Below are 13,028 nucleotides of genomic sequence, written 5' to 3'. Positions count from 1 at the left end.
GGTAGGGGATTGTTCCCATAGGTCCGGGTCTCTGACATCGGTATGTGCGTGTCGAGAAACTGGAGTGGAAGGCTCGGCATGGTGAGTTTTAGACAAAGATTTGCCTGAGCGTACCGAGACGTTACCGGGTGATGTAGACCTGTGTCTGTCTCAGTCCCGAGAAGTACGGTGCCGGTCAGAGTCGTGAGGAGACCGGTGCCCTGCCCGGTCCCGAGGAGGATCGGTCGTCGTCAAGGCCATAGCCTCGGCATGGGAATGGAGATGCGGTGCCGAGAGAATGGGCATGGAGGAGTCCATAGGTACCGAGGGAGTGGATACCGGTTGGACGGTATGGGGCTCGGGCCGGTCTGGTACCGAGAGCAGCGGTGCCAAGATAGAGGGTAAGAGCTGCTTAAGTTGCTTGTGGATTTGATCCTGTAACTTGTCCTGGAGGATGGCCGCAATGCGGTCATCCAGGGGAGGCACCGGAACCACTTTTTTCTTCTTTGGTTCCATGGGTGCCGCTCTACACTCCGGCGATGAGGGGGCCGATGACGAGGCACTCACCGAAATCGGAGTGGAGCGTTTTTTGGCTCGGCGTGGAGCCGAAAGGACTGGTGTCGTCCCCGAAGTGGGAGGGCGCTCAAGGGTGGAAGGCTTCTTAGCCAGCTTACCTGGCGCCGGGGGCGCCGATGTCGACTCAGGCGGTGTCGAAGTGGTCGGTGTCGATTTCGACGGTGCCGCAGATGAAGAGGTCGAATCCATAGTCGGGCCGGTGCCGAAAAGTAGATTTTGTTGGATTTGACGATTCTTCAAAGTGCGTTTTTTAAGAGTGGCACAGCGGGTGCAGGAATCCGCCCGATGATCCGGTCCCAAGCACTGTAAGCACCAGTTGTGTGGGTCAGTGAGGGAGATCGGGCGTGCACACCGCTGGCACTTCTTAAAAACCGGGCTGCGGGGGCATGAATGGGAACACGGCCTCCGCAAAATCAAACCCCGAGGCCTGGATCGTGCTAACAGGCCCCGCCGGGGCAGGAACGAAAAATAAAGCAAAAGAAAGAAATTTTTTTTTTTTTTTTTTTTGTAATAGAAAGAAAAAAGCACCCGAAGGTGAAAAAATCGAAAAAAAGAACGCGAGCGGGAAGGCAAAAGGAGTATTTCAACGACGTTGAAAAACACACGTCTTCTTCGCTCCGCGGAAACGAAGAAACTGGGGACCACGCACTCCTCCATCGGGCGGGAAGGCACTCGCGCACGCGCGGTGCGGCCAACTAGAACTTTCTAGTAAAAAGGTCCGTACCGTGGGCTCCGTCGGTGACGTCACCCATGCGTAAAGAATATGCTGCCTGCTTGTCCTGGGATAAACCATAATACATATGCATGAGATAAATTTGCATAAAGGAGACAATTGTATGCAAATTCATTTCATGTACATTTGCCCCTAGATTCTATAAAGGCACCCAAATATCCTCGCCCAAATCTGGGCATGATCTAAAGATGCACATGCAACATATAATTATGATCAATAATTGGACTAAATTACTTGTATCAATTAGCACTAATTAAGGGTTGCAAGCACATCTGGCTGCCTGCTATCTTAAAAGCCTAGGGGCCCAAAAGGAGGCATGGCTATGGGAGAGCCATGGGCAGGTCCGAGGCATTCCCAAAAGATGTGTGCAGTGTTTAGAATTACAGGGATCCAAGCCCAAATTGTGCACCAGAATTTACACCAGCTTTCAGGATAATGCCCATGCCTGCAGACTAAAAACATTCCTCAATGATAGCCACTTAGACCTAAAGTCCTCAGGTCTCACACAAAAAAAGGGGCACACACTAGATATAATTGCATCCAACCCATCTGACCTTATTTCAAACACTGACTGGTCTCCAGTCCCTTGATCGGACCACTATCTACTATCCTTCAATCTCCTCCTAAACATGGGTAATACACCTGCCAAGGGTCCTCCCACAAAGACTATCGAGAGGCAAGATTAACCCCACTCAATTCTGGAATAAATATCTGAAATGCTAAACACAATTTTAAACAACGCCCTCACAATGCTGACTACCTGGAACAATGCAATTGAACACACTCTGAATAACACAAGCCCCATTACGCTTTCGCAAAGGAAGAATTGCAAAGACCTCCCCTTGGTTCACAAACGTCTTAAAAGCAGAAATACAAATCTGCAGCAAACTTGAGAGGAAATGGCAAAAAAGTAAATCACCTGAACACAAAATTGCATGGAGGGCTGCAATCAGCAAATATAAATACAACATCGCTCAGGCCAAAAAAGCCCACTATGCCCAAGAAATTGAAAATGACAACTTCAATATCAAAAAACTATTTCGCTTACTATGTACCATGACTGTGCCCCCTGATTTAGGTCTGTCTGAAAAAATCTCTCATCTTAATGTCCAAATTCTTGCTGACCACTTCCTCAATAAGATAAAGACCATACAACATGAAATCGAGAGTGCTCTCATCTCAACTGCCCCAGTTCACTCACCGCCACAGAAAACGTCTGAACCCTATGTTGCTGACCAAATCTGGAGCAAATTTCTACCACTAGAAAATTCCGACAAACTCTTAAAGAAACTCTCCTCCTGCAACAGCATCCTTGATAAATGCCCCAGCTGGTTATTAGCAAATGCTCTGAATCACATCATTGCCTGGCTCACTCGCTTTCTGAACAATTTACTATACCGTGGCCAACTCCCATGAAAAATGGGCCAGATTGCTCTCAATCTTATACCCAAGGCCACAAATGCTGACCTAACAAATCCTACAAATTACAGGCCAAATTACATCCCTATACTCACCAAACTTTTAGAAACACATGTAAGTAAACAGCACTCAACCTATATCGAATAACACTCCTGTCTCCATAATACTTAGTTTGGAATTTGCCCACCACAGCAAAGAACTTCTTCTACCAACCTTAACTACCAAAGTCAAGGAAATACTAAGCAAAGGACATCAAACCATCATTCTTCAATTCAACATTTTTGTAGCATTTGACTCAATCACCAATTACTCCTAAACATACTCAATAAAATAGGCATACAACAGCACAGTATACAACTGCAGTGTTCTCCCCAGGGCCTTTTAGCCGGGCGGTCATTTAGATGACCACCCGGCGAATCTTTCTGCTGCCGCCGATGCTCCTTCCCGGGCTGACTCTCTACCAAAAATTTTGTTTGACGCCTGCCTTTTTTTTTTTTGCCATCATGCTTTTACTTGCTTCGGGCCTTCCTCATTGCCGGGTCCTGCCTACTTTCTGTTTCCGCGAAGGCCCAAAGCAAGTAAAAGCAGTAAGTTGTAAGCTTCCCTCCGGGGCTCTAACGTGTGTGTGCCGGCTTCCCTTCTCTTCCCTCCCCCCATGGGACGCAACTTCCGGTTTCGGAGAGAAGAGAAGGGAAGCCGGCACGCACACGATAGAGCCCCGTAGGGAAGCTTACAACTTACTGCTTTTACTTGCTTCGGACCTTCCTCGTTGCCGGGTCCTGTCTTCGCGGAAACAGAAAGTAGGCAGGATCTGGCAACGAGGAAGGCCCGAAGCAAGTAAAAGCAGCAAGTTGTAAGCTTCCCTTCATCGCTGACCTATGAAAGATAGGCCAGCAATGGAGGGAAGCTTACAACTTGCCTAGCGACTCTACAGACGGATTTGTGAGCTGGGAGGGATGGGAAAATAAATGCTGCTGCTGCATCGAATAGGGGAGGGGAGGGGGAAGAGAAATATTCTGCTGCTGCACCCAATTTTTTTTGGGGGGGAGGGGGGAAGAGAAAAGCTGCTGCTGCACCCAGTTGGGGAGGGGAGAGGGGAAGAGAAGTGCTGCTGCACCCAATTGGGGAGGGGTGAGGGGAAGAAAAGTGCTGCAGCAGCACCCAATTGGGGAAGGGGGAGGGGAAGAGTAGTTCTGCAGCAGCACCCAACTGGGGTGGAAGAGGGGGATGAGAAGTGCTGCTGCAGCAGCACTCAATTGGGGAGAGAGAGGGGAGAAGGAAGACCAGGGAGAGGAGAGGCAAGAGATGCCAAGACCATGGGAGGGAGGGAAAGGAAAGGAGCTACCAGACCATGGAGGGGGGGATATATGTCAGCGCATATGGGGGGAGGGGGAGGAGGGAGATGCCAGACCATGGGGTGGAGTGGGAAGGAAGGAAGGAAAGGAGAAGAGACAAATGCCAGAGCATAGGGGAGGGGGTGAAGCTGAAATGATTCATGTACAAAGGAGAGAAAAGGCACAGGATATACAGTTTATTGAAGGGACATAGAAAGAGGGAAGATGCCAAATGGAACAGAGAAAGGGTGGACACTGGATGGAAAGGGCAGAGAGGGTGGACAGTAGATGGAATGGATAGAGAGAGAGGGCAAAGGCTGGGTGGAAGGGGCAAAGAGAGGACAGATGTTGCATGGAAGGGAACGAGGACAAATGCTGAACAGAAAGAAGAGAGCGAAGAGAAGATGATTAAAGCAGAAACAACAAAAGGTAGAAAAATTTTTTTTTGGGTTGCTTTACGTAGAGTCAAGTAGTATTGTAACTGTTTTAATTAAAGTTTATAAATAAGAAATTGAAATAAGGCAGTTTTTTGGGGACTAAACCCCTTTCCTCAGGTCAGGATACCATAACAGCAGGGGTGCCCAAATCAGAAGATCGCAAAGGCAATGCGAATCGATTGCGTTGCCTTTGCAATCTTTTTCTTCCTGCCTCCCCGAGCCAGGCCAGGCGCGGCGCATACAAGTGCCAGACTCAGAAGACTTCACCTCCGACGTCAATTCTGACGTTGGAAAGGTAGTTCAGGGCCATCCAATCGCTGGCTGGCTGGCCTGGAACTTCCTCTCTGATGTTAGAATTGACGTCAGAGGTGAAGTCTTGTGAGTCGGCGCTTGTACGTGTTTGGCCTAGCTCAGGGAAGTAACAGGGAGAAATTGGCGTGGTGGCTTAGGGGGTAGGGAAAGAATCAGGGAAGTGGAGAAATCGGTGTGATGGCTTGGGGAGGGCAGGGGGAGAGAGAAAGAAAGACAGTCAGGGGGAGAGAGAGAAAGAAAGGCAGAAATAAAGAGGGGGCAGGGGGAGAGAGAAAGATGGCAGTCAGGGGGAGAGAGAAAAAAAAGAGAGGAAAGCTAGATCCTACTTCAGCCAACAACACTTTGCCATCCTTGTCCAATCCATCATCCTCTCCAAACTAGATTACTGCAACGCCATCTACTTAAATCTATCAAAAAAAAGTATTCTAAGACTCCAGCTAATCCAGAATACTGCAGCCAAACTGATCTTCTCAAAACGCAAGTCTGACCATGCCTCCCCACTCCTTGCTAAACTTCATTGGCTCCCAATAATCTCCAGAATCCATTTCAAATGTTCCTGCCTGGCTTTCAAGATCATTCACGGAATCCTGCCTCCTCTTATCACACTGTCTTTCAAATCCTCCAGTCCCGACTCCTCCAGAACTGTCCAAAGGCTTAAACTAGCCTTCCCCTCTCCACGCAGCATCCATTATTCAGGCAAACTGGGAAAATCCCTTCTCTTCAAAATCACAGGTCTTTGGAACGACCTCACCACCCCGCTGCGGAACCTGAGCTCCCTTCAGTTATTTCGCAAACAACTGAAAACCTGGCTTTTCAGCAAATTGTAGCTCTATCCTTCCCCCCCCCTTTCTCGCCCCCCTTCTACACATAAGTTCATGTAATCCTTTTTCTTCTTCTCTACCCACTATTTTAAGTTCTTGTAAACCGTGTCGAGCTCCATTCTCATGGAGATGATGCGGTATATAAACTTAAGGTTTAGATTAGATTAGATTAGATTAGAAGTGGCAGAAAGAAAGAAATATTGGATTTACAGTCGGAAGAAGGAAGTGCAACCAGAGACTCATGGCCCCCTTTTACTAAACCGCAATAGCGTTTTTTAGCACAGGGAGCCTATGAGCATCGACAGAAGCGCAGGGCATTCAGCGCATCTCCCTACGCTAAAAACCGCTATTGTGGTTTAGTAAAAAGGGAGGGGGTATATTTGTCTATTTTTGTATAGTTGTTCCTGAGGCGACATTGCATAAAGTCATCTGCCTTGACCTCTTTGAAAACCCGCGAAATATAAATGATAATTAACATTTTCTCTGCGTACAGTGTGCTTTGTGTTTTTAAAAAATTTATTGTTGGTAGATCATTTTGACTTGGTCATTTTAAAAGTAGCTCGCAAGCCCAAAAAGTGTGGGCACTCCTGCTGTAGAGCCATTCTTGTATGACTGGATGAGCTATATTTATCTTTTTTTTTAGTTGTTTAAATTCATGCAGAAATAAATGGAGGCTAGATTGAACCTAATGACTTCATTAACGCCTTTCCCTTTTTTAAACCTCTATACCATTTGAAAGAAGGCAAATATCTAATTATTCCCTTCTAGCATTGGATGCTTCTTAAATTTAGTAAAAATATTCTGGGAAAAGTGTCAAACCTTAAAAAAGGAAGTCATATTGAGCATTGGAAAATAATAATAATTAACTACTGTATTTTCACGCATATAACGCGCACGTTATACATGATTTTAAAAACCGTACATAAACATGCGCGTTATACGCGTGAGCGCGTTGTACACATTTTTTTTTACATAGTTCCCCCCCACGACGTCCGATTCACCCTGCAGGACCGCACCCCCACCCCAAAGGACCACTCGCACCCGCACCCCCACCCCCATCATGGAGAAGCTGCCTACCGTTGTCCTGCTGCTTCCTCTGCCGGCGGTCCGCCCCTTCTCTGAGCCCTGCGTCTGCGCTGCTTCCTCTTCTGGTGGTCCCGCCCTTTCAAGGATCCCCCTCCCCCCCATATTCTACAACCTATTCATGAGCTCCCTAGGCAATATTACCTTTAAACACAATGAGAGCCTATTATCATACGCAGACGACATACTCCTCATCTCGATAGAGTGCAACTCCAGTGACATCCCCTAGAGAATTGCCAACAGCATAGACAAGATACAAACATGGGCCACTCTAAAAAAGCTCAAACTGAACAAAGAAAAAACAAAAGCACTGTGGTTTCACAGCTCCCAACACACAGTCCCCACAGCTGTCACACTGCCTGGAGGAATCAAACTAAAAATTAACAAAACTTCTAAAATACTAGGGGTCATATTGGACTCAACCCTCTCCTATGAACCCCAGATCTCCAACATACAAAGAAAAACCTTCTTCAGAATAAGGCAACTCCAACTGATCAGACCATTCTTCCATGGTCATCATTTCGCAATACTGACACAAATGTTAGTACCGTCTCAACCGGATTATTGTTAACTCCCTTTATGCAGGTATATAAACACCACCCTCATCCACAAACTATAACTGATTCAAAACACAGCAATATACCTAATCTTCAGACTGAAAAAATTTGACTCCATATTGCTCTAAGACTTCACTGGCTGCGAATTACAGAGTGCATTACATTGAAAATATCTTCCGTAATGTATCACATCCTTTATACAAGCTCAGCTGCACCTCTCATAAACCTCTTTACCAAATCAGCCAGAAACATCAAGAATCTTTTTCTGATCTTCCCATCTCCTAAAAGGATAAAATGCAAGTGCATATTTAGCACACTTATCACCTACATTGGCGCAAAGAACTGGAACAGCCTCCCGACAACCATCAAAATGGAACTCTGTTACCTCAAATTTCGAAAGAAACTAAAGACCCTCTCTTTGACGCAATTCATTCCATTGGCAATCAGTAGCTTGTTCTCACTCTTAGATTTCCTCCCCTCCAATGTAAATTGTACTTCGAACATTATATTACATTAGAGATTTCTATTCCGCCATTACCTTGCAGTTTAAGGCCGATTACAAAAGATATAGAAGGTGGGTTAAAAAAGGAAGATCACTGGTCATTTCTACTGAAGGTAGTAGCACCCTTTAAAGAGTAGATCAGGTAGTATTGGTGAGTAAGGAAGAAGATGGGAAGAAGGAAGGTACTCGTGGTGTTAAGACTTTTTTAGGGATTTCCTGAAGAATATAGTCTATTTCTTTTCGGAACGTCTTGCAGTCTGGGGAAGTTATCAGTAGAATGGAGATTTGGTTATCTAATTTTGCTGCTTGAGTGGCTAGGAGGCCATCGTATAGTTTTTTCCGTTTAACTTCTTTGATTGGAGGGTGTGTGAATGGGGTGTCTGGCTGAGATAGTTTGGATGAGGTGGTTGTTCAGGTAGGCTGGGCTGTTTCCGTTTAAAGTTTTAAATAGTATACAGTAGAATTTAAATAGTATTTCCTGAATTGGTAGCCAGTGTGAGTTGAGGTATGCTTCTCAATACTTCCCTGTAGAGGACTTCACCCCTCCCCTGCTATATCCCCTCACCCATTTCTTCCATCTTTTGCCAATTACTTGACTTGTACGTCACCTTGAACCTGGTTAGACATAGAGTGACTCACAAATCTTAGATTAGATTAGGTATCCTCATTGTCCAAACTTGGGTGCAGGAATCCCCACTAAGCACTCATCCCAAAGCACCCTTTATAGAGTAATGCTGATTTTTCCTGGCACCTGTTTTTCAGCTGGACAACTAGAAAATTTTAGGAATACAATCGTAATGGCTAATAAATATTGTCAAAAACGTATTGTAGATAATGGTTAGTAGCAGGGAATCATAATCTACAATACTTGTTTTTCAGCGACATTTATTGAATCCAGCCCTAATTGTGCTAATTTTGAAAACCTGACTGTTGTTGTTTAGAGAAGAGGGTCAGTGTTATGCGATATTGAGTTACTAATAGTTAGTTACTGCAGGTAATTACATTCTTGCAGTAATCAATAAAGTACTTAACTACTTTTCCCACCAAGCCAGTAACTAATTACTTTTGGAAAGTAACTTAACATGACATGACAGAGAATGGCATGAGTTGGTCAAACCTCCTTGAAATAAGCATCAAGTGATGAAGTTATGCGATATTCACTTTGGGGTTGTGTATTAAATGGATATTTCACCTCTTCACTTACTATAAGGTTTTACATAAGATTTCCTGGATGTGGTATCAATAAAGGAAAAGCACTTAGTTAATTAAGCAGGTAACTATAATCAGTAATCAATTATTTTATGCTAATTAGAACTAGAAATTGTAATTAAATTACTTTTGAAGAGTAGCTTGCACAACACCGGAGAAGTACAGGATTAGTCCATGCAGACCAGAAGAGAAAGAGGTGAAAATGGGCAATCTAAGACAAGAGAGAGAATTTCAGTCCCTCTCCCTGCCCACTCAAGACAAGATAAGTTGCAAGTTTACCTTTCGGTGAAGTAACTGAGACTGTGGCCCTCCATTCCCTTCAATCTCATATCGGACTTTGTTAAAAAGAGCCACACCATACTGTTCTTCGTAGAACTTGCAGAACTCTTGCAACACCTTTTCTGTTCTCACTGAAAAACAAAAGCATTTTATCTATTAGTTCCAATATTCCATCTGGTTAGATCAGCTACACCAGAGATTCCCAAGCTGGCTCTGGAGAACCCCTCTTGCCAGTCAAGTTTTCAGGATATTTGCAATGTACTGTATATGCATCAAAGATATTTGCATGTAATGAAGGCAGTGTATGCAAATCAACTGCATACATACTCGCTGTGGATATTTTGAAAACATGACTGGCCAAGTACTCCAGGACCGACTTGGGATACACTGAGCTACAGGACTGGCATGAAGAGTGGTGCATTACTGCAGTTCAGTGCTATGGACTGGGCCTGTTAGACTCCAGGCCAGAGCCCACAAATAGGTCAGCTTTTTAAGATATCCAGAATTAATATTTATGTCATTGATTTGCTGTAATTTCTCCTTAACCTATCTATGTAATATATTTAACTAAGAGTCTCTAGATCTCCTCTGTTGTTGCTTTATTTGTGCATCCAATAAAAACACTTAAACATAGAAAAATAAAGGCAATATAAAGACCATATGTTCTACCTAGTCTGCCAAACCATGCCATCTATTATCTCCTCCTCTCCTTACCACTGTACTTGTCCCAAGTTTTCTTGAATTCAGATACAATTTTGTCTCCACCACCTCTAACAGGAAGCCATTCCATGCATTAACCACCCTTTCTGTGAAAAAGTATTTCTGAGGTTACTTCTGAATCTATCCACTTTCACTTTCATCCAGAGTTTCCTTTCAATTGAAAGAGATTTGCCTCATGTGCATTTATGCCACGCAGGTATTTAAACATCTCTATCATATCTTTCCTGCCTTTCCTTCAAAGTATACATATTAAGGCCCCGATGCGCTAAGCCAGTGGTCTCAAACTCAAACCCTTTGCAGGGCCACATTTTGGATGGCTTCAGAAAAAATAGTTAATGTCTTATTAAAGAAATGACAATTTTGCATGAGGTAAAACTCTTTATAGTTTATAAATCTTTCCTTTTGGCTAAGTCTTAATAATAATATTGTAATTTATAGCTAAAGAGACATATGATCAAGAAACTGTTTTATTTTACTTTTAGGATTATGATAAACATATCAAGGGCCTCAAAATAGTACTTGCCAGGCTGCATGTGGCCCCTGGGCTGCGGGTTTGAGACCACTGCTCTAAGCTTACCGTGTCTTTAACAATTGTCACTAAAACAGATCTAACTGGTTTAGCATTAAAGTATTTCAGGTACCAATACATAAAATGACTAATCACAGTCTTTTCCACTGTTTGTAGCATCCTCCAATAATCTTATGGAAATATATTACAGTGAGCTCATCAGTATAAAAATGAGCACTCTGGGCGATGCCCAGACAGACATTGCTTGATGATGCACAAAATGAAGTGCCAGTCTATAATGCTCCAAATTTAACGACAGGTCTGGAGGTGCTGGTAGCATCGATACGTGTGTTATAGAAGCATGCACATGTATTAAAGGTACATATCATGTACAGATACCGGCAGGTCTGGGCTACGGATTACATATGGATTCAAAAAATACCCTTATCATCATACTTTTTTATAGGTTTGAGGACCAGATAATATATGCACGTGTTAAAAGGTGTGTCTCATGCACATTTTATTAAAAGTTTTTAAAAATGGCACAAGGGTACAATATAGGCCCCACTGAAGCAGTTTAGAAAAAAAAGTGTGTGTGCGCGTGTGTAATATATATAGATATAAATACACACACAATCTATCTATCTATATTTCTATCTATATATCTATCTATCTATCTATGCTATGCGCTTTAGTAGCACTGGTTGCCCTAATCATCATTTTAAGCTGTTATCCTATGGCCAAACTGGTTGGTGTGTATGTATGATATATATATATATATGTATGTATGTATGTATGTATGTATGTGTGTGTGTGTGTTTATATATACATACATACCAACCAGTTTGGCCATAGGATAACAGCTTAAAATGATGATTAGGGCAACCAGTGCTACTAAAGCGCATAGCACAGATATCACTTCAAGCAAAAGTAACCAAACCAGTCCAAAGGAACTACATCACGAGGTAAGTATATCCTAGTGTGGTGTTAATATATATAGTCACACCTCATTCATCTGATTGTACTGAATTATATCTGTATCAAAGCTTCGCTCACCTTCAAATCAACCCCCCCCCCCCCCACACACACACACACACATTTAGGCCTACAAACAAAACTAAAAATTAGAAATAGTTTCTATACTCCTGTTTATTACTACACACATTCCTTACATTCTTGTGTTTTGTCAAGTGCTTTGGGCATTGTTGTTTTGCAGGGAGTTTTGGGTGGGAAGGGAAGACCTGTCTTATAAATCAAAATACATTAGCTTGTCTTACAGTCGCTCTCAAGTCTGTTGGCCCTGAAATGCCTGTATCTCCATTGTCAACACCCACAGCAAGTTGAAAAGATGGAAATCAGTGATTTAAGACTTAGTTGAAATCATTTTCCTGCAACTTTTCTGACTATGTGCAAATTTTCCTCCAAGTCACCCTTATGTCTTAACTCCTGATACTCTTTCTATCTATATGTTTCACCTCCTCTTACATCTTATGCTGTCTGTTATGATATGTTATGTGTATTACATTGATATTTTAAGTAGCATATAATGCCATAACGTATATTGTAACTGAATTTTTTACTGCTGTAATTGTTGATTTCCTCTACATGTTTGGCCTATTCATACTGTACTCTGACTTAGGTGAATTTCATCAGATATATTGAATATATTGTCACACTTATTGTAAGTCTGAAAATGAATAAAGATTTTTTTTTTTTAAAAAGGAAGTAAACAAATCCGAATGAATGCAAGTCCAAAAGCTATTGAAGTAGTATACATACAGGTACAGTAGGTATTTTTTCTGTCCCTGGAGCGATCACAATCTAATTATGCACCTGAAGTGATAGCAGGTTAAGTAATTTGCCTAAGATCACAAGGAGCAGCAGTGGGATCTTAACATGGCTTCCTTTGTTCTCAGTATTATGTCCCAGACAGCCTTACTCTGGTTTGTCACAAAGATCCAAGAAATGCTTTATGAAAGCCAGTAATTTCACAGAACTTTATTGCTGTATCTAGTTCTTGCCAGGATATATGAGTTAGGCATTGTGGGCAACGTAGTCTCACATATGCTGCAGTCACTCCTGCTTACCTGAACAATCTTCTCTGCCAGTAGTCTTTCTCCTAGGATCACCTTCCCTTTCTCTCGCATCTTAGCTTGAATCCTTTGTCTCACTTCTTGCTCACCTTTACTTCCTGGGCTACCTGGTGCTAAGTTTTGTTCTTATTGGCCTCTGGCTCTGTATTTTCCTTGGCCTTGTGGGAACTCTTTCTCTAGAAAGGAGGGGGGGGGGGTCACAGTTCTTCCTCCTTCAGCAATGCACATGGCTCTTCCTAACCTCTAACAAAGGACTATCTTTTCTTTTGAGCTATCTGAGCACATGCAGGGATGCTCAGCAACCCAGCTCTGAAACCTTCCATTCTGCTGGACTATTTTCCTGCCTTTCAATTTCTTATCCTTATCTACTAGAGCAATATTCTGAAATGAAGAAGTCTGAACTCAAGGGAACAAACCTCTGATAAATAATTGCTAAATGTGAGAACATTTATTACATTTGCTCAAT

The 13,028-nt window shown here is 43.1% G+C and overlaps 1 protein-coding gene across 2 annotated transcripts in view; it reads right to left on the bottom strand.

Annotated features, from left to right (window-relative positions):
* LOC117367398 (protein Niban 2-like) overlaps positions 1 to 13,028 on the bottom strand; it is a 284,588-nt gene that overhangs the window by 95,568 nt on the left and 175,992 nt on the right. For both annotated transcript variants that reach the window (XM_033959886.1, XM_033959887.1), the window contains exon 2: positions 9,242 to 9,372. In XM_033959886.1, coding sequence (XP_033815777.1) covers positions 9,242 to 9,372 — 131 coding nt within the window. The remainder of the gene's footprint in view (positions 1 to 9,241; positions 9,373 to 13,028) is intronic.

The sequence above is a fragment of the Geotrypetes seraphini genome, chromosome 10, assembly GCF_902459505.1.
Source record: "Geotrypetes seraphini chromosome 10, aGeoSer1.1, whole genome shotgun sequence".
Taxonomy (NCBI): Eukaryota; Metazoa; Chordata; class Amphibia; order Gymnophiona; family Dermophiidae; genus Geotrypetes; species Geotrypetes seraphini.
This window is presented reverse-complemented; position numbering and strand designations above follow the sequence as displayed.